This window comes from Lolium rigidum, chromosome 4 (genome assembly GCF_022539505.1).
Source record: "Lolium rigidum isolate FL_2022 chromosome 4, APGP_CSIRO_Lrig_0.1, whole genome shotgun sequence".
Taxonomy (NCBI): Eukaryota; Viridiplantae; Streptophyta; class Magnoliopsida; order Poales; family Poaceae; genus Lolium; species Lolium rigidum.
The window spans coordinates 269,751,562-269,773,051 of NC_061511.1; the positions used below are offsets into that span (position 1 = coordinate 269,751,562).

The 21,490-nt window shown below is 45.0% G+C and overlaps 1 protein-coding gene across 1 annotated transcript; it reads left to right on the forward strand.

The window, feature by feature from the left end:
• The first annotated feature begins 20,048 nt into the window (after positions 1 to 20,048).
• LOC124650547 (E3 ubiquitin-protein ligase EL5-like) lies at positions 20,049 to 20,996 on the forward strand. Its single transcript, XM_047190059.1, has one exon. It carries the CDS (start codon positions 20,069 to 20,071, stop codon positions 20,618 to 20,620), a length of 552 nt encoding a protein of 183 aa, XP_047046015.1. The 5' UTR covers positions 20,049 to 20,068; the 3' UTR covers positions 20,621 to 20,996.
• The last annotated feature ends 494 nt before the right edge of the window (positions 20,997 to 21,490 follow it).

Below are 21,490 nucleotides of genomic sequence, written 5' to 3' on the forward strand. Positions count from 1 at the left end.
CATAGGTTCACCCACACAACACTTATCAAAACAATGAAGATTAATCAACTATACGAAGCGAAAGCACTAGACTAAAATCCCCGTGTGTCCTCAAGAACGTTTGGTCATTATAAGTAAACAAACCGGTTTGTCCTTTGTGCTAAAAAGGATTGGGCCACTCGCTGCAATTATTACTCTCGCATTTTATTTACTTGTACTTTATTTATCTGCTATATCAAAACCCCCTGAAAACTTGTCTGTGAGCATTTACAATGAAGGGATTTCTATTTTCGTGCCCCTGCTTCGTTAGTTGTACTCAGTTTTCCCCAGCTCGTTAGTTTTTCCTCAGTTTTCCCCTCCCTCTAGTTTGAAACCCATCGAAGACGCGGGTTGCCGTCGAGTCGGAGGCCTTACCGTTACCGTGAGGTCGGTTCCTCGGCCGACCGTCTCGTGCCGACGGGTGGATCCATCTACCGCCGACGCGTGGGCCGTTTTATTTACCGATTGTATACGCGGTGCTGCCAATGACAAATGGGGCCGCTCTATGGGGCTGCCGCAGCCAATGACCAGTGGGTCGTCTATTTATTTATAGTAAATTATATATTGCCGCTCTCGTGGGGCCTCCGCAGTCAATGACCGCCGTGGTCGTCTATTTTATTTAGAGAATATAATATAGAGCCGCTCCGTAGGGGCCGCCTCAGCCCATGGCAGGTGACTATTTTCGCAGCTTAATCTAAAGTGACTTTTATGCTAAACATTGTGCATCCCGGCGTTGACCTAGCAAGTGGCGGCGAGGATGTGGTGCTCGAATAATAGTGGAAATGCGATATTATTTTTTACATGCATAATATATAGAAAATAGCTAGATCTCTAAATCGATGCATATGAAGCTACATATATATTCTTGGTCATGATCCCCTTAATTATCTAAAGGGGATGGATGCATGGCTTCACGTCGTCGTCGCTTTCATCATCGGTATCTTCGTCGTCCGAGTAGTAGTACCTCCCGCACATTGTTCCGTCAAACACCTTCACCGTGAGCACATCATCGCCTTCATATTTGAAGTGTACGAACCAGCCGAAATCCACACCGTGCGCGATGGCGAATTTCTCCCAGCCCTTGTCGAGGTACATCCGGCCTTGTCCGTCAAATAGGACCTCCACGGTCCGGAGACGAGGACCGCAGTCAGCCGCTCGCAGATACACCTTAGCTGGCTCCTTGCCGTCAAGATAGTCCGCAAATTTTTTTGGGAGTTCCTGCAAAGAGATCGAGCGCCGATCGTTTGAAATTAGGGAACCCTTGAAATTAAAGGTTTTTTAGAACATGCCCATAATTAATCACATGCATCATATATGTGGGAACGCGTACGTACCTTCTTGACCAAAGGGTCTTCATAGACGACGATGAAGAACTCCTCTATGATCAATGGCAGTGTTGACGGTGGTGGTGGCAATGATGATGATCCACTTCCCATTCCCCTTCCCCTTCCCCTTCCCCTTCCGGTCCGCGTCCGAGACGTGGAAGCCATGGCAATGGATAAAGTGTATGTGAACGAAGAAGAGAGAGGCAGAACCTATTGACACAAGGGATGGCCGTGTGGGTGTTTATAAGGGAGAGATGACCGTTGTAGGGGTTTACACAATAAAATAAGGAGGAGATGACCGTTGTGGGGGTTTATACACAATAAATTAATTAAGGAGGAGACGACCGTTGTGGGGGTATATATCTCAACAAAAAAAGTAATGCGGACTATGTTGACTAGTTTATCATTTTACGGTGAAAAGTAATGCCTAAGACTACTCATAGTGGGAGTAACTTGGGTAGTAACATAGAGCTATGTTACCATAACATCACATTTTCCAAGATTAGATGAGTCTACAACCTAATTAATATGGCTTTGCATGACACTACACATATGTTACTTCCCACTATGAAGGTAGTAACATAGAGTAGTAACATGTGCATGTTACTACTCTATGTTACTCTCCACTATGACTAGTCTAAAAGAAAAGTAATGGCTACGAGAAATCGGTGATGGTTTATCGTTTTTGCGTGAAAAGTAATGGCTACAAGAAATCGGTGATGGTTTATCGTTTTTTGCGTGAAAAGTAATGGGTACAAGAAATGGGTGATGGTGTATCATTTTTTGCGTCATAAGTAATGGGTCCAAGAAATGGGTGATGGTGTATCATTTTTTGCGTCATAAGTAATGGGTCCAAGAAATGGGTGATGGTGTATCATATTTTTGCGTGATAAGTAATGGCTACAACAAAATCGGTGATGGTTTATCGTTTTTTGCGTTGAAAGTAATGGCTACAAGAAATGGGTGATGGTGTATCATTTTTTGCGTGAAAAGTAATGGCTACAACAAAATCGGTGATGGTTATCATTTTTTGCGTGAAAAGTAATGCATGGCTACAAGAAATGGGTGATGGTGTATCATTGTTTGCGTGAAAAGTAATGGCTACAACAAATCGGTGATGGTTTATCATTTTTTGCGTGAAAAGTAATGCCTAAAAAGAGTTTATAATTTAGCTCGTGAAAAATAATGCAGAAAACCAAACTTTAGCGTACTAGGTAACCGCCCTTTCGCATACATAGAGTGTGGAAGCTAACCGACGAGAGAGAGAGAGAGGGTGGTGGCCCCGACCAGAGAGAGAGATAGGGGTTATCCTGCCCGTTAGATCATACGATCAACGGTCGGCGGGCATGATCCGCGTGACATGGGCTAGACCAATCAGGGGCAATGTTGGGCGTCCGTGAGAGTTTGTGAAGGGAGAGGGCAAAACTGAGTAGTATCAAGAAACCAAGGGCAAGTGAGTAGTAAACGGACTAAGGGATTCAAATATGAGATTTAAAAAATGGAAAATGCGTGTTTTGTACAATGAAACCCATCTTGGCCTACCTCAAACTATTTGCAATACCAATATACATCGAGTGTGAGAATTGTGGCCTCATTTAGACAAAGTATGTTTTGGGGAAAGCTGTTTTGGGTAGGGCTTATTATGGAAAACCATGCACCTTCATAGCTACTAGGTGATTTGAGAAGTGGCAATTTGTGGTGAAACTTGATTTATCTATGATTTATCTATGATTTGAGAAGTGGCAATTTGTGGTAAAGACTCCATGAGTAAGTGCCACTCTTTTTCGGATTTTTTTGCACATTAAATAACTCATTTAACTAGTTAATCCCATTTGTTGACTCTCTCGTTGACCAGCCACTTGAGGGTAAAACCGAGTATATTGCACTAGCCGTATTAGCACTCGAGGAGAAAACTGAGCACACAAAAAATGCTAGTATATGACTCGAGGGTATACCCGAGTATATCTAAATTTCCGGGGTTAGACTCGAGGACGCGTGTTGCGGTGCGAAGTGGAAGACGTGCCATTGTTGACGCGTGTCGCGGTGCGGACGTGCAAATAGTGGACGCGTAGGACGCGGGTCGCATTTAGGACGCGTAAGCCCCTCCCTCCCTCCCTCTCGCACACAGTGCGTCTCATTCTCGCTCACGCACGAAACCACCCCTCTCACGTCCCATCAACTTCTCCAAATCGAAAAAACCCCAACCGCCGTACGCACGCTACCCCGCCGGCGATGGAGAAGAAGAATGCGCCGGCGGCCGTCGCCTCCGAGCCCGTCAACTCCGAGCCCGTCGCCTCCGCGCCCGTCGCCGCCGAGCCGGTCGCCGCCGAGCCCGTCGCCGCCGAGCCGGCCGCCGCCGAGCCCGTCGCCGCCGAGCCGGCCGCCGCCGAGCGCGTCGCCTCCGAGGGCGGCGCATCCAAGCGCGGCTCCTCCGTGAACTGGGCCTCTCTCTCGGCTGATGGACCACTTCACCAGATCGGCGAATGCTTGCTGGCGAACGAGGAGTACGCCGACACGTACTCTGCCATGAGGCAAGTCTGTAGAAATTGGCGCTCAGGTTTGCCTGAGCCCGACGTGCACTTGGACGAATGGATCATGCTAGACCACGCCCTTCCACACGTCGCTGTGTTCACCTTCCTCCAACTCGGCACATCACGCTACGTCACCATAGATCTATCGGAAGTTCATACAAGGTTCAACTTCCTCCATATCTACCTCTTTATTTTCAATCTTAAACATCTTAGTGCTGAATGTTATCGTGCTTGCCCGGATACTACTTCGTCGGATTTTGCCGTGGCGTCATCGTGCTTGCCCGTAAGAACCCGCCGCACAAGATACGGCTTCCGAACCCACTCACAAAGAAATACACTATGTTTGAGGCGCAGATGCCATCTATTTTCCTGAAATCGATCGCTGTGATCAAATCCCCGACTATGGTCTTCGTTACCGCACATTACCCGTCGGAAATTGGTTGGGTCGATGAGAGCACTCCAACTAAGGATATAGATAAAGATTGGGAAAACAGATTTTCGATGAAGAACCATTGTCTGCGTTGCATTACACCGTTCAATGGTGAACCGTATGCACTAGTCTGTGGACAATTTAGAGCACGGAAGAATAGTGTGCACCAATGTACAGCTTGCAGCAGCGCACGAGCACCTGTCAAGATGGAGACACTAATTTCATTTCCAGAACTTGGACATCGAAGTTCTACCTCGTGAAGTCGGATGGTGATCTGCTGCTTGTGTTGTTGGTCGGCGTGGCTTTGGCGGGCAGACCATTGGTGTACCGTGTGGACACTCGGAGCCGCTCTCTCCATCCGGTCGGTAACATTGGCATTAATGCCTTCTTCGTGAATTATATCCGGTGTATCTCCGTCGACACCGAGTGTACCCGACACTTCGACCTGGCTGCATCTACTACACGGATTTGGGTTATATCGGAGAGTACTCTCATGATACAAAGGCCCGGGAGGAGTGGCCGAACGTGTGGATAGAATAGGAAACTACGGTATGAGAAATGAACACAAGCCATACCGTTTGGAGGATGTATTGGCCGCACACCTGCAGACGGAGGGAGTTCAATCAATATTTCCTTGGGGTAATGCACGGCTGGCGCAACGACGAAATATATGAGGAGGACTGAAGAACAAATTCATTCATCCTAATCTTCTTGTTGTCCATACATTGCGTGCGTCTTGTATATTACAACGTTATTGGCTGCTTTTGGCTGCTGTATGCAGTTTCCCTATGTATTATACTTAGCTTTCTGATTATGCAGTTGTCAATTTATCATATACTAGCTTCTACATTTGGTACTAGATTTGCTGCCATATTGGGCAAAAAACGAGGGCCAAAAGGCATAAATAACCCCAGAGATTTGCTACTAGATTTGCTGCCATATTGAAGAAAGACAGAAATAGAAGCTTCTCTAGATTTGATACTAATTTGGTGAAAAAGACAGAGAGAGAAAGAGGGGAAAAGGTGCTCTTAAAAATGCCAATTTGGGCCGACAGAGACAAAACCCAGCTCCTGCTCACGTGCAACCAAACGCTTCTCGTCCTGTCCCACACGGTCCCTTTCTACCAGCCCCACGCGACGCGGCCCCACACGTCGCGGCCCCACAGACGACGCGGACGTCCAAATAAACGGATTCCTTCCGTCTGAGCTCGTTCTGCGGGTTTCAAACTAGAGGGAGGGGAAAACTGAGGAAAAACTAAGGGGCTGGGGAAAACTGAGTACAACTAACGACCCGAGGGCACGAAAATAGAAATCCCTACAATGAATCCTTCATCGAAACTGCTTGTCAACACCTTCTGCTCCTCGTTGGGTTCGACACTCTTATTTATCGAAAGTACTACGATACACACCCTATACTTGTGGGTCATCAAGCGTCAGTAGCTGAGAAGGCGGAAACGAGCAGCCGGAAAAGGGAGAAAGGAGACAGTGGTGGATGACTAGAAAGGGGAAGATAAGGTGTGTCCCGCTCCAGGACACGCGTCGCGCTCGACCGAGACGGAGGATCGCGAGACCACGATCCCCCGGGTGAAGATAAGTGTTCTCCTATGCTAAAAGGTATGATTCTAAAAACGCATAAACATAAGAAAAACATAAATATGATAGAAATGGATGTGCAAAACAAATGGCTTGAAAAACACATAAATTTTGTAAACTTGGTTATTTGATTCTATGTGAATAGAAAAAACACAGGAATCCTATTAAGCATTACAAAACAAATACGACTAAAATATCATTATGTGATTAAAGACATGTATTTTGCTTTTCGTGTGATGTAATTTCTTAAAAGACGGTCCTAGTGAATCGTTAATTTTTTTTGGGTTTCTGCCAAGATCGAAGAAGAAGTATTCAAATATCCTTTCTTTGGTCACTTTCTTTGAACCAAACAGATGAGTGGTACCAGCATCGGAAAGTTTCCTACTAACGTGTTTCTCCTGATCTGTAACCCTAAGCCGACCGTGCATATAAGGTGGCAGGGATCGTCTTAGAGGGCACGATTTAATCATTTGTACATCGCTTGTCCATTTGTAAAACTGATTTGGCGTATGATTTATCTCTCTTATAATATTCCTCCACTGTCCAATGTTACTAATATGTTTGGTAATTGGTTGAATGCAGTACCAAAGACCGATAAGCAAAAGATTCGCATTGGTGTTTCCACGATTTGTTGGTCTATATGGACACGCCGCAATGATATCATTTTTAACAGGAATGCTGGTACTAATTTTTTGCAGGTTATCCGACGGGTTGTTCATTGGATTCAACAATGGCCTTTCCTTCTACCACTGGAGTTGCGGGAGGATATGGTTACTGGGTGCAACCGGATGCTGGTGGTTGCTCAGGACTGCTTTTTTCGGGCTACTGGGTGGCGGCATCTTAATAGAATAGCCAATGGATAGCTCTTCTACATGCCGTGTTTTCTTTTGGTTGATCTTAGTATCGACTCTACCCTTTGATTGATTGTAATGGTTGAATTTTGTTGAACTCGTACTTTTGGTTAATAAAAAAAGCCGTGTGCATCAATTGATGCAGAGGCTGGAGCGATGCTCCCTTATCGAAAAAAACACAAACCCTAGCTTATGCGCAATCATGTAATTGCTACTCTCAATATCTATGTTTTTCACCTACAGAGTCGATGCTATTTGCAACACTATTTTGGAGTTTTTAATTGCCTAGTGTAGCAATAACATAGGAGATTCTATGTCGAGTTTATTGATCGGCAAATACAAACGACCGGAATCAGTAAAGTACACACAGTAAGCATGTCGCAAACCACTGAACATGGTGTGAAACCATACTAGCCGGATTCGGGGTATGGTGGTCCGTCCCTCGTACCGGATTCGATGAACCGGAAATGCTCCGCAATTCGGTTAAAATTGCAGCGGATTCGCGTTTTCTCTGCTCGGGATCGTTCCAGTTCGACGACTTGGAGAAAAATGGTGAGACATAAGTTTCCCTTCCCAAATCGTATTAACTCCCGAGCCAGAGTCCCGAGCCGCTGTATCTTTTCATCTTCAATTAGACTACTTATTTTCCTTCCCCATCTTCAATTCTTCATCAATGGAGGCAGCAAAAATCTCAGGTTTCCTTCGATTTCGTCTCCCATCCTCTATAAGTATTTCCAATCTGATAGAAAGATCTAATGAGAATTGGGATTTCGAGTATGTTTCCTTCCATGGATTTGATGATTTGATCTTAATATTTCCCGTACCACATTACCGTACCGAGTTCACTGTACCGAAATGGCTCGGTTCGCGTTCCTGATGTATAAGATTCGATCTAGAGATGTGTACCCCTACAGTTTCCTATTTTTTCATCCTCCGATTCCCGTCCCCCGTTTCCGTCCCCTGTATCCTCCGTACCAGAAACATGGCAACTATGGTGGAAACTGAGGTCATTGGTGTTGATGTTTCTAGTTGGCACTACATTAGAGCCGAGCAGCCACGGCAGTGCAAGCAACATTATGGGCACTTTTTGAAAAAAACATCAGGCTCGAAAGCCCCGCTTTAAATTAACAAAGCTACCAATTGGCTAGGAGAACAACGATTGCAACAACAAACAGAGAAGAAAAAAAGAGATGCTGGGCTACCAACTTAGAAATCAGCACAAGCTGCAATAGGGAGGCTGAATGGCAGGCTACACTACACTAGCAAACTAGGTAGAAAGCTTGAACCCCAAGATGAAGTCACATTCCATTGTTGCAGGGGCACGATGCCGTGACTGTCCGAACCGACAAATCTCCCAAGCCCAAGCAGAGCGCACCCATGGCCGGTAGAGCGAAGTTGTCTTCATGCCTCGAGAGACTAAAGGAGGAGGGCTTGAAGGAGACGCCTCCAAGGAGGAGAATGGCGCCAAAAGCATCCCCTTCACCCACACTGGCCGAAGCTTTGCCGAGCTTTCGCCCCAGCCCAACCACCACCCCTAAAGACACAGCCTTAATGCTTATCCAATAACACATTGTTCCCACGACATAAGAGACCACCAGCATCACCCGCGGCAAGACACAGTCCTAAAGAAAACCAGCCTTGGGTATCTAGGGGGCCACGCAGACCGGGCATATCACCGTGTATAAGGAGCTAGGGAGACAAAGGCAGCGACAAGCACAACACATGTGAGTAGGGTGTGAATGAAGACCATGAAGAGAACCTTGTTCCATCGGAGAAGCCTCCAAGTTGAGCACGGAGGGGTGATCTTGTTACGAGAAAGGAGGGGCATTTGGTGGCGCCTCCAAGAAGGAACACGACGTCGAAGACGTTGTCGTCACCCGCAGTGGCCAAGGCCTTGCACGGCTTTCGCCGATGTCCCACCCATATCCCGAAGCTAGCCAGAGCCATGACACCGCAAAGGGGGAACAAAGACAACACCGCTGGCAACACCGCATCAAGTATTGCCAGCCCAAGAAGACTCAGTGACCCCAACCCTAGGTCACCAAAGTGGAGATCAACACCGACACCATCCACACCTAGCCAACTAGCTGGACGGGCATGGCCTGACCCTATCACCCTAGAACAGCCCCAGCCGTCCTCAGCAATAGCACGACGCCCCGCCAAGAGAATGACGAGGCAGCGTCGTGAGACAGCTGCTGCTGCCGCCACCCCCACAACGGCCACGCGACCGTGACAGGTGGCCGGAAGAGCACCAACGAGCGACTCCCGCCCTGGAATGGCGTCACCCATGCTACCTAAGGCCCCTGCCCCGTCAACCCTCTCGTACCCAACAACACCACCAGAATTGGGCCAACAACCGTCGAGAAAGGGCACCAGCCTGACCAAGCCCCCTTAGTCATATCTGGATCGAGGCCAACCGGCCAAATCGCCCCCGCCGTAGGTTGCAGCCGGAGAGGAGCTTGGTGGCGGCGCGAGTACCGGTCTCGTCGTGTTATTTTCAATGTATTTATCGTTTTTTTCTCCATGCAAATTATGTTTCCTATTAATAAAAATATTTTTTTAAAAAAATAAGTTGGTCCGGGACTCCGATCCAAACAGACAAGAGATGCGGGCGACCGATTATGTGTCTGCATTCTATACAAATGGATCGAAACGGACACATTTTAAATATGAAAGAAGCCAGGCTCTTCCGTAGATTATTGGGGCGCGATCGAGCTCAATACAAAATTGATTCCCCGTTCGTCCGATTACGTCGTCGTCGATCTTACGTCGTCCAGGTCAGTTATACCGTCCTCAGTTCGTACCGTTTCGTACGTCGATCGCGACGTGGTCACGGCGAGCTTCCCATTTTTCTTTCTTTTTCCGTCGACTCCTGGGTAAGAAAGGGACACGAAAGCTACTGCCACAAATACCAGATGCGCCGCGCGCTTTTGGACTCTCGTGGATTAATTAGTTGGAGCAGAAAGATGGTCAGGGAGAGAGAGCTGCCAAAACAAGCCGGAAGAAAGCATCTTGTCATTAGTGCCATGTGGATGTACGGTCAGGTACGGCAAGCAGCTTCTGGACTATAGTCGTGGATTAATTAGTTAATTTGCGCCAACTGTGTTATCACGAGCTGAAGAATCCTCACTTGATTTGGAAGCTGCTGGCATGATTAGCAGGGTTCCATTATATGCCATCGACCATGTGCCCGGGACGAACCACCTACGTTTTCACCTACCATCATCCAAACTTTGTTTGACCTAGAGGAGCCTTTTCGAGACTTTTAATCACTTATATGTGTGTTGCCTCTAGAAATTTTTCTTAGACTCTCTATGTCAAAAGAAAAAACTAGGTCACCTCATTTTAGATGGCTAGACTCACCAGGCCAAACCACATAACGTGTCATATGTTTCAGTTAAGCAAACCAAAATGGCATGACCAAGGGGTGCCATAGGAGTTTAAACTTTTTCCAAGGCGACACAGCTGGTTGAAAGTCTGGCAAGGTCAAAGAATCTAATGTCAAAATATCTAACGGAAAAAAAATCTAGGAGCTCGTCTTATTTGTCCCGGTTACCGAATGCTTGTTGCCATGTTCAACCCCGTCCTGATTAGGTACCGGTAAACCACACTATCCTCATGTACTATCTGCTCGTACCATAGATCTAATTAGCCAGTATTATGTAGGGTAGATTTAGCCAATTCTCATGTTACATCGGCTTGATTAGGTCAAGTAGCTTCAACTTATCTATCGGGATTCAGCACTCATTGTTGTCATTCAGGCCTAGATCCTGCTGCTACAAAGAGAGTAGTCAAGCATGATGTCTGTCCTTACTTCATGATTGAAAGATTTTTGTTAAAGATCAACTTAAATATGCTATTTTAAGATGTATGTTTTGTGATAGATTTTTTTATTTGATTTTATAAATTTGATTGTGGAGACCAGGGAATACTAGTGGTATGTAATAAATTAATATAGCAACGCGTGTGTGCACGTCATCTAGCTAGTAAATTACAATAAATTGTTGTAACAGATTTCAAATTATTTCATAGATTCAAATCCTTTCTATAACATATTCAAATAATTATTCATCCAATTTTTTTCAAAATTAAATACACTTAATCAAGAAAAACTTTACACCAACATATATATTAATGTTCATGTCTAGAACTGTTAATTAGAAAGGGTTTACTTGAAAGATTCTACAATTTCATACATACATGGAAAAAGTAAGTATACATACATCTTTTGTACCAAACTTTTTTACTTATTTATAACCCATTATATTAATATATGGTCATAACTGATCTCAATGTTTGCTAAGCATTTTTGATATGGCAACCTTCACAAGTTGTGCATTATTGCAAAACGATAGAAACTAACTTTACTGCTAATTCACAATGAAAAGTATAGCTGCTTCTTTCATCAAATACTTCCTTTACAAAAAAATTAATCGGTCTATGAGTGAAAAAAATCTAATGGCAAAATGGAATTCCTGTAGAAATGCCATTGGATGTGTTGCAGGTGTGCCATTGTGTGTTCTTATCCCTATTTATATTCTTAAATATCCATGTAGAGAGTTCTGGACGGGAAAACTTAAAACGGAGGCCGAGCTACAGGTAGCATTTTATTTGCGAATAGTCAGAATTCGTATTTTAATTTTTTAAAGAATTCAAAAAAAAATCTAGAGATAGCGAATAATGTACACTACAATGGTGTAAAATCTCAATACAAACAATCTCGTATTCTAGTCTACAAAAAAGATGACAATTTCTGGCAAATTTTAGAGTGAATAGTGCATATTTCAAGACTATAAAGTTCTCAGATTTTGTCAATTTTGTGTAGCCTAGAATACAAATCACCATTGTAGCATTTCATTGGCTACCTCTAGAATTTTGTTTTAGATTTTTTAAAAACTTTGGAATATGAATTTTGATTATTTGAAATAAAAAGCTACATGTAGCTCGGTCTCGAAACGCCACACTCTCTCTGGGCACTATTTTTCAAGGAGTTCTATAGAAGTTTGTGCTGCACTACCTTAGTTGGAGAATCTATAAGAGTAAGTATAATAAGTTCTAGTTAGCTGGCTATAAAAATTAAAATAATATATTATTGGCTAGTTGGAGGAGAGAGAGGAGGAGAGAGAAGATGAGTGGGCTCTTATGCAAGAACCCGCTCTAGCAGTTGCATATATTAATAAAGTAGCTCACTATTGTACATGTTGGCTCTAAGATGACTATAGATGACATGACACTTGACTTATAGCCAACAGTTGGCTGTACTATTGAACTTTCTCTAAGGCGATGGTAGACTAAGAGGTGTCTAAGAAGATGTTGACCTTCTGCGCTGCATACATGTCTTGACTTTTCGCATGGTGCAAATAGAGAAGTCCAAAGGTATGCATAGAAGACGTGTGCTCCAAATACTGGAGTGCATCGTTCGCAATATTCTGCCGGTTCACCAGCGCAGCCGCCACCAGCGCGCGTCCCTCGCGCGGCCGCCATCGCCCAACGGCGGCTCAAGGACGCTGGCGCGCACACCCAGGATTGCGGCCTTTCAGCATCGTTTTGGCCATCGGCAATCATGGTTCCCGGTAGATACGGTCAGACGGACACTATCTACCCGGATGCTTTCTTCAGTCGCTGCAGCTTCTTGTACTCTCCGATTAACCTATTCCAGCTCTCTTTCACGCCCGCTACGCTAATGCATGCATGCATGATCGAGCTGCCGCCGTCCGTCCAACCTCCAGCTAATTGGCTCCTTAGTGCCGTTCCCATGTCCTGTGTTGCGATCTTCAAACCTATCGGTGCAAGTGGATACTATCTTTATCCTCAGTTTGCTTCCGTCGATGTGCCCTCCCTCAGATCCCACCGTTTTCGCAGGTCCAGCAATTGACCCTAAACCCTACGCAAGTGTGCCGCTCCAAGCTAGAATTCTCTAATCCTGCAACGGCGCCATCGCCGTCTGGCTGGCCCGGCCGGAACGCGACCGGCAGGGCCTTCTCACCGTTCGTACGATGTTTGACGGCGACGGCTCGCTCTGGCCCCCGCCGGCTGTCGCTGCATGCACATGCATGCGCGCGCTAGCTAGCTTCCGGTGACAAAGACGGCGAGGGAAAGAACGTAGTCCAGGACTCCCGGTCATTTCGCGAATCTCAGTGTCACTCTTGTACAATCGCTTAGAGAGCACACTGGATCGTCGATCGTCTCGTGCACTTGCCTTGCCGCTACTATTGACTCCACCAAGATAGGCGTGCTGTATCCTGTATAGTGAGTTGGGCAGCTAGAATCTGACACTTCGATCGTGCCTTGATTTTGAAGGAATCCTACGTTGATCTTTTTTTTCCTGTCACCGATCGAGGCCATGAATGCTTGGTCTGGTCGACTGGTCTTTGCCGTCTTCGTCCAATATGACCGGCCGTGGTATATGCTTGGAAGACGTAGGACAAAGGCAAAAATTAGATGTCGCTTCAATAGATTAGTAGCCGTAACCCCTCGGATATTGCTGCACTAGAGAGCACCATATTAATTATCAGATATGATGATTGTTTGGATTGGAGTAGTACTGTGCGCTAGCGCACGTACAGAAGGGTTTGATTAAGAAATCAGGATGGTAGAGTACTTGAGAGAGATTCATCCACTGGTTGTTCATTTGGTCCGTACCATTAAAATATATGCATCAAGGCAGTTAACTATGGTATTCTCTCCGGTTCATTTATATTAGAAACAATTAATATGGATATGTATCTACATCTAAAATGTGTCTAAAACTCTAAATACATTTATATTAGACACAATTAATATGGATCGGAGAAAGTATCTTTTTTTCTAAAATATAGGAGGGGAATGTGCATCTTTTTCGTAGAACAAGAGCCAAACGGCTAGAACAACGCCAACCCAAAACTAGGATCAAAGCCACATCTCGCTCGATGCCTATCACCTCTAAAGAATGCAACTCCACCAAAACACTCTGTGTCGACGTGCCTTACACCCTTATCTGCCTAATCGGTGAGTAATTGACCATACTTGCTTGCTCCCAAAACTCTTCTTGAAGTCACCAGCTACGGCATGCATTGCGCCTTGAAAGCTCAACTATCAGCCATAGCAAGCACATGAGCAATTGATGCAACATAAGATCCCATGTGCTCCCTAAATTGTGGTTCGATAGCGATGCTTCCAACAAAGCCTCAATAGAGAGGAACATCGCCAATCTGGACTCTGAAGACGCTACAATCGCTGATCTGGACTCCAAATCACTGGCATTCCTTGAACAAGCCTCAGTAGAGAGGAATATAGGCAGCATTTGTACTCTATATAACCTTGTTTCTGTAGTCTAAATTTAAATTGATCCATTTTTTTGTTCGGTAGCTGTGTTTCTTCGAGGGTGACGAGATATCCGTTTTCCGGTGAGATTTCTGAAATTTTTCCCGAGAAAAAAAAACCTTGGTCACCAGTGTCGGCCGTAGACAGTAAGAATTTCATCTTGAGTGTCACACCCTGCCTTCTAGGTCTTGTCATCACATCATATGTGTAGCTTCTCTCTAGCACCACCAAAACACCTTGCACCCTGCTACGAAGTCGCGGTCCGCCGCCATCACCGCAGTCTCGGCTACCACCACACGGCCTGGTGCCAAGAACTATTGGCACCACCATTGAGCACTCACAAAAATGCACAACATGAATCTACATGTCTCACTCTTGTAGACACCACTTTTTTGCTTGGATCCACAACCACCACCGCCTGCCCGTCATCGTCAGCACTACCTGCTGCCAAGTGGCTACCGTAGCCAATCGCCTCACCACTGGTCACCCACAACAATTTGCACGGGCCCACAAGCTTACCCATGCATGAATGCCCTAGGCCGGACCTAGGTCCACAGATTATCGCCAAAGAGCCAACACCTCTAGGCGGAGGGAGCCGCACCTCCACTACCAGTGCAATCAGGCCGCCGCTAGACTAATGCGCCACCGAGGCCTAACCAAGATTTGCGTTTCGGCCAGTAGGAGATGGGGCACAGCCCAAGGGTGACATTGCATTATAATCAATTTGTACATCCTAGTACTTATTATTGCACGTGTGTATGTCTCTTTTGTCATGACTGTGCATGATAATTTCGAAGTTTTGGGTAAACCTATAATACAATGATTTGTATTTTGGTAGTGTGTTTAAACTTGTATATTCCACTACGGAACAAACACAGAATAATTAAGTTATATTTTGATCCTTGTGCTAATTGTAGTTCTTTTATTGAAGAATTAAATGAAGTACTACCCTTGTTCACTAATTCACTCATGTAAGACCTTTATGTATTTGAGAGTGGACTCGATACAGATCATAAGGAGAACCTACACACTAAAACACGTTAGGTACATGTATTTAAGAATATATTAAAATGTCTTACATTTGTGAATGGAAGGAGACTACGATTTAACCCAACTCGTGTGCAACGTTTTATTAAACGAGTTCCTGGCAATACCGTTAAGCCAGTCACGAATGAAATATTACCGTTAAACAACTAAGTTGATTGTAACCGCGTTAAACAACTATAAATTGATAGTAACGCAAGGGAGTCACCAAAATGCTCATAAAGTCATCATTTTTTCCTAAGTTATTCATTTTTTTCATATACATATTCTTTTCCATTTTTATTAAAAAACATATTTTTAAATTTTCTAATTCAGTTATTCCAAAATGTGCTCGTTTACGTCAAACATTAGTTCTACCAATGAACCGGTGAATGAACTAGGTCTTCAAATTTTGTTACACATGCATGCATACCTGACAACAACCAAAGATGCATTGTTAATACACAAGTGTCAAATTTTGTAAATACATTCCCCGTACAGGTCCACTCACATTGCGTCAGCATTGAAGGGGGACATGCAGGAACTTTCAGAATACTTATCTCTCTTTGATACCAATTAAGAACTCAATAGACTATTCACGCAAGACCCTTTTGCCAAACCCTATTGGATGTTGTTTTGCCCAGCCACTAATATATAGACACATCAGCAGCGTAGGCCATGAGCTGGATTGCTGAAGAACAGCTAAAATTTAAGTCAACCACTAAATCAATTGCAAATCAGCAATACCATTTGACATGTCACATTACTTAAAGCAACCTGAACAAATTCGTTTGAGGGATCAAGTTCAAGACGTGTTAGATTCTCCTAATTTAGAAAAAAAAAACAATCGTAAGCAGCACATACAACTTAGTTATTCTATAATAAATTTAATATAAATGAAACTAGGTCAAAGTTTATCAAAGGTGATTCAGGTGTACTATTTAGATAACATAAATTTTGAAAGATTGTAATTATAGTTATATTTAAAGTTCATATATGACACTCCCAATAGAAAAATAACATAATTCAAGACCCATATGAATTTCCAGATATGAAATGGAGTGGAATAGTTATTTTTTCTTAAATTGCAACATGATCTTACAAAAAACAAACCGTCTATAGTTCTAGTATTTTTTTTTTGCAAATTCCTATACTTCTGACACCTGAGTTTTTATCTATATAATATTAATAAAGTCATGTGCCATATAAATCATATTTTATTGCATTTTTAGTCTTAGCGTCATGTGTATACTTCTAAAAGAGTCGATAAATTATAGATGCATCCGTGCATGTCTGTTTTTGATCTTTCAAGCTAGTACATTTTGGTTGAGCAAGACCTGTTTTTCAAATTTTGTATGACAAAGAATACTGCTCGAGCTTTGTGAAGCAGTTTGTATGCCATATACAAGTAATCATTGGAACTGACTGTGCTTAAGGGACAATCATGCACGTCGTCAACCTCTTAAATGTTTGTCCAATCTACTTCATTTTGCAACACTCTTTGTTGTTGTTCATTTAAAAACCTTGTATTTTAGTCAATGCCTGATCTTTATATATAGAGCAGCTATTTGTTTGGTAACTTTTTAATCTTTTGATTTTTTTACCGTACCCAGAGCAAGAAGATGCATTATTTCATTCCCTTCATTAGAACATGAATCACATGTTATCTTCACAAAACTATTTAAACACCTTTTTATAGATTAAGCCAAACCCTAGTTTACAATAAAACACCAAAATTTATTTTCATAATATGATTATTCGTGGTATTTTGTAATACTAAGCACTATTTTTTCATATGGTGGGGAAAAAAAGACCAGGGTGGCTTACGAACCAACCGACCACCGTGAGTAAATTACATTTTGATATGATTTTTTAAAATAGGGCAGGAGTTGTGCCTTTTTCATTGACAAAGGAGGGCACAAAGGCCTAAGCCACACCTCATAAGTTACATCACATACAACAACCACACGCAGGTGGCAAAAGTCGACATGTAGATCTAACACACTATTTGCGTAAAGTGTTTGACACCTGTTGCGATCTAGGCATGGCCTTCTCCTTAATCTTGGTCACAAGAACTGAGAGCACAGAGTATTTGTTGCTCAAACTCCTAGCGTTTCTTTCCTTCCATATCGCCTAGCACACAAGTGTAATGCCTGGTCTAAACCTTGTTGCCAGATAATCGTTGTGTCTAGCAACAAAGTGCTCTCAAAGATTCATGATGCCTAAGATAGAGGCACATGCCTGGAATAGGTCCGTACAGCCGAACAAGGGGTCCATCAGATTCTAGATTCTTGTGGAGTACCGGCATCTGAATAGCATGTTTTCCGCATTCTCTACTGCGGCTTCGCATAATTCCCAAAGAGGGTCATGGGCACTGGCGGAGCTTCTTTAGGGCAAAACTGGGCCATGGCCCGCCCATGTTTTCTGTCAAAATAAAATTAACACCTATGCTGCTATGCAGCTAAGCCTCTTCCAGTCGGTCGTTCCTCACTCTCAACTCGCTCGACCAAAGCAATGACTGGAGGCCAAGAGAGGCGCGGCGCTATGTTTTGCGATTAGGACCAAGTGGCGGGGGGATCGGGGTGAGTTGGTCGAGCAAAGGAGGCACATCAGCGGCGAGCCACCGCTGGCATCTGGGGGTCGGCCAGGTAGTGGCTCCATCCCGCACTCCCGCAGGAACGGCTGCACCATACGCACCGGCGGACAGGCCGGCAGCTGAGGCTGCGCCCAGCGTCTACTTCCTGCTACCGGTACATAATTGGTCCTCTTCTCTTCTGCCCCAAATTCTTAGCTAGCAATTTTAGCATATATTCACCGTGCACTGAATTGGGAATCTTCTTTAATTTTGCAAATTTCAACAGCCACATCTACTGTCTAGTTTATTTTGTGTAACTTCTTTTATTGTATAGTAATATTGGATATATGGATGCATCTCCTGATTTTGTAACCAATGGGAACATAAGGATATGATCCATAACTAATTTGTAGTGAATTGATCTGTTTAAACACATATTTTTGAGTTCCCTATTAGCCTGGCCTGCCCAAGAATTTTTTTCAAGCTCCGCCACTGGTCATGGGGCAACCCCTTTATTGGTAGGCGGTCAGCAGTACAGAGCATGTTCTAGGTGCCAAGCTAGGCAAAGATTGTACACTTTGCGTTTGGGACCCAAAGCAACCAACCCGTTAAAATTAATTCGCCTTATAAGAGGAGGATGTTGGGTAGAGACCGTTGGAGATTAAGTTCCAAAATATATAGTCATGGATGCCCGTGATTAGGGAAACAAATTGCAATTTCTTCTAGAGAATGGTGAATTCAGCCAGGTGGTTCGCGGATACCAACTCTAGGCGTATGTCGAGAATCCAAGCATCGTGGTCAAGAGCTTGTGCAAACGTCATGATCTTATGACTAGAGAAGCCGTATAGTAAAGCACCACTAGCTGCAGCACAAACCCGTCAAGCCATGGTGACTTCCTGAATTTTCAAGTGCCTCCATCACCCAAGGTTATCGTAGTGCATGCATCAAAAAGTTGTTGGTCCATGCCCGCACACGATGTGGCGAGGCCCACCTAGGGCTTGTGAGGGGATTTCCAGCTCTGCCAAAGCCAGCAACTAAGTGCTTTGGGAAAATTTAGAGTCCCGAATTCCTAGCCCCTGAGCCTTTTGGGGCGGCACAACCGTGCCAAATTAACCTTGCATTGTCCTCCTCTAACCTTGTCTTTCATTTCCCAGAGGAAGCTATGACACTTCTTGGAGAACATCTTGATTGATCATTTGTTGATCTTTAGGTGGTGGGTAGGTCAGTTGGGTAAGAAGATATTTTAGATTTGATTGGCGTCGACCTCCCCGACATGCACCTTCCTGAAGCGCCCAAGGGAGATAGGGAGTCCAATGTATTTAATTGGGAAATCAACTTCAGCAACTTGGAAATTTTACAGGAAGTCGGCAAGGTCAAGGTTCTCACGTCTAATGGGCATCATGATGCTCTTGACGATGTTGGTGCAAAGGCTGGCGACCTGGCTAAAATTTTCAAGAATGTCTACCAGGTTCTTGACGTCCTCTCTGATTGACTTGAAAGAACATGACTACATCATTGGCATACATGGAGATTCTGAGCTAGGCAAATCTGCCTGCAACCAGGGTAATTAAGGAGAGGTGCCTCGGTTGCTAGATGGAGTAGCACTACAGCAGTACAGCTACAGGGGATCAATATGCGGATCAAAGGGCAGGATAGATAACATATCCCTTGGTGGACTCCTTCTCCATGAATTTTTGTGGACGCCAATAAGTAGAATTCTCAAGGTCGAGGAAAACCAAGTCGGCGGAGCAGCTTTAGGAGGAAGTCCCATGGAACAAAATAGTTAAAAGAGCAGTGTGTTCCCACTGATTTTCACTCAACCGGCGCCGACCCTAATCGGGGCAAAGCTCCTGCTGAGACAACCACATATATATCAACTTACCGCCACATCGAAACAAGAGGGAAAGGGTCCAACATCCTGAGTGGCCATCCTTTCGGAGCACAGAAAATTACATATCATATTTGTTATGAGAGAGTTGAGAATAAAACGAGATCTTCCTAGCTGCCATCACTTCTCCAACAAACTGTACAAAAATACACGAGGGCTGTAAAAGCTGATCTAGCTTACAAATGTAACTATACCAAACACTGTAGTCAAACCATTGGATGCTAATAAACTCATGGCCATCCTATTGTTTGCACCTCCAGAACACCAAGGGCCGATCTTGCCTCCCCTTCCACCTTTTTATAAACCCCCCATGTGCTTCATTTCCCTTCACCACTTTCATACTTCTTCCTCTATTCTTGTTTGCTACCTTTCCCAGCGTGCTATTTTGTTCTTTTGCACAAGCTTTCCTCTTATCGTGTTCTTCTTCTTGTGAATTGAGATTGAATAAGGAACTTGACGTCTCAGTGGTTTATGCAAACCATTGGCAACTGCCATACGTTGTTAATTTCTCTCGGCATCAGGCGGTGCCGGCCATGTCAACGGCCCAGAGCCCGGCGACCGTGGTGGCGGCGGCGGCGGTGGAGAAGAGCAAGCACTGGGCTCCGCACGGCCCGGCGCTGACAGCCTGCCTCGTCAGCATCAACCTGCTGATGGTCCTCCTCATCTTCTTCTACTTCTGGCGGTTCTTCTCCGGGAAGCGAGGTCCCTCGTCTCCCGGCGGCGCAAACGACGAGGAGGTGTCGTCATCGGCCGACAGTTCGCCAGCGAACTCGCCGAGGGGGTCCAGGCGCCTGAGCGACCCCGACCAGCTGCCCGTGTCCGTGTACGACTCGAGCAGCAGCGACGACGCCGTCGGCGGGAAGGCGGAGTGCGCGGTGTGCATCGTGGAGTTCCGGGACGGCGACCTGGTGCGCCTCTTGCCTCGCTGCGGGCACCGGTTCCACGCGGCGTGCGTCGACGCGTGGCTGCGGCTCCACTCTACGTGCCCGCTCTGCCGCGCTGACGTCGTTGCCCCGGCGCCCACCGCCGCCGAGGCCAAGAACGACGACCCCAAGGACGACGGCGGTGCAGAGTGCCCTGTGTGAGCTGGGCGGATGAGATCCACGGCAATGCAGAGCAGGGGAGGAGCACGTAACGGCGGAAGGCGACAAGATTCTTTGTCGGCGTCGCTGTCCGTTAGCTGACTAGCTTAGAAGTCGGCGAGGTACGGTTGGCTTCGGCGCCTCCTGTTTTGCCGTGTTGATCCTGCTATAAACATTTCTTTTCAGTTTTGGCCTTTTTGAGGGTCGCCGAGGTAGTACATATTTAGACCAGCTTCTTATAGTTGATGCGCGGATGATTGGAATTGCAAGATCAGTAAGTAGTAACAGACTGCCTCTGCGTAAAAGAATTGGTTGTGTAATTAAGTTTGTCTGTAAATTAACAGTACTAGAAAAATTGATCAACTTTTTGGTGGGAGAATTTCTGGACCATTTGTATCGATCTGCAACTCTGCACTTCGCATAGTCGCAACGAATGGAAAGTCGAGGAGGAGTTTGCTCCAGTACAACCTTTCTTTCTAAATTTAGACTCAAACAAAACACAAGATCACCTGATACCCCTTCGTAATTAAGGTACACGAGATCACTTGATACCCCTTCGTAATTAAGGTTATGATGGGTTTTTAATAAAAACTTAATGGGTGTATATATAGCTCTGTACAAGAACCGTATGGCCCGATTTTTTTCTTTCTTTAAAATATGTAGCATACATATAGATAGGACTAGTATGTATGTACGCCGTTGACGGCTCATCGACAATGATATTGCCGGGCGGTGGCGGTCGTGGTTAGCATGCTGGAGGCACGGAAAGGTGGTAGTTGACGGCCATGGCCGCAAGGCGGTGCTGGCCGGCACAAGAAAGCATGATGGCGGCATGGTGTGCGACCGGACAGTCTGGCAACATTTGGCCAAATA

Bases quoted from the DNA above. Each gene is read 5' to 3' on its own strand.
- LOC124650547 (XM_047190059.1), top strand. From the start codon at position 20,069: ATGTCAACGGCCCAGAGCCCGGCGACCGTGGTGGCGGCGGCGGCGGTG.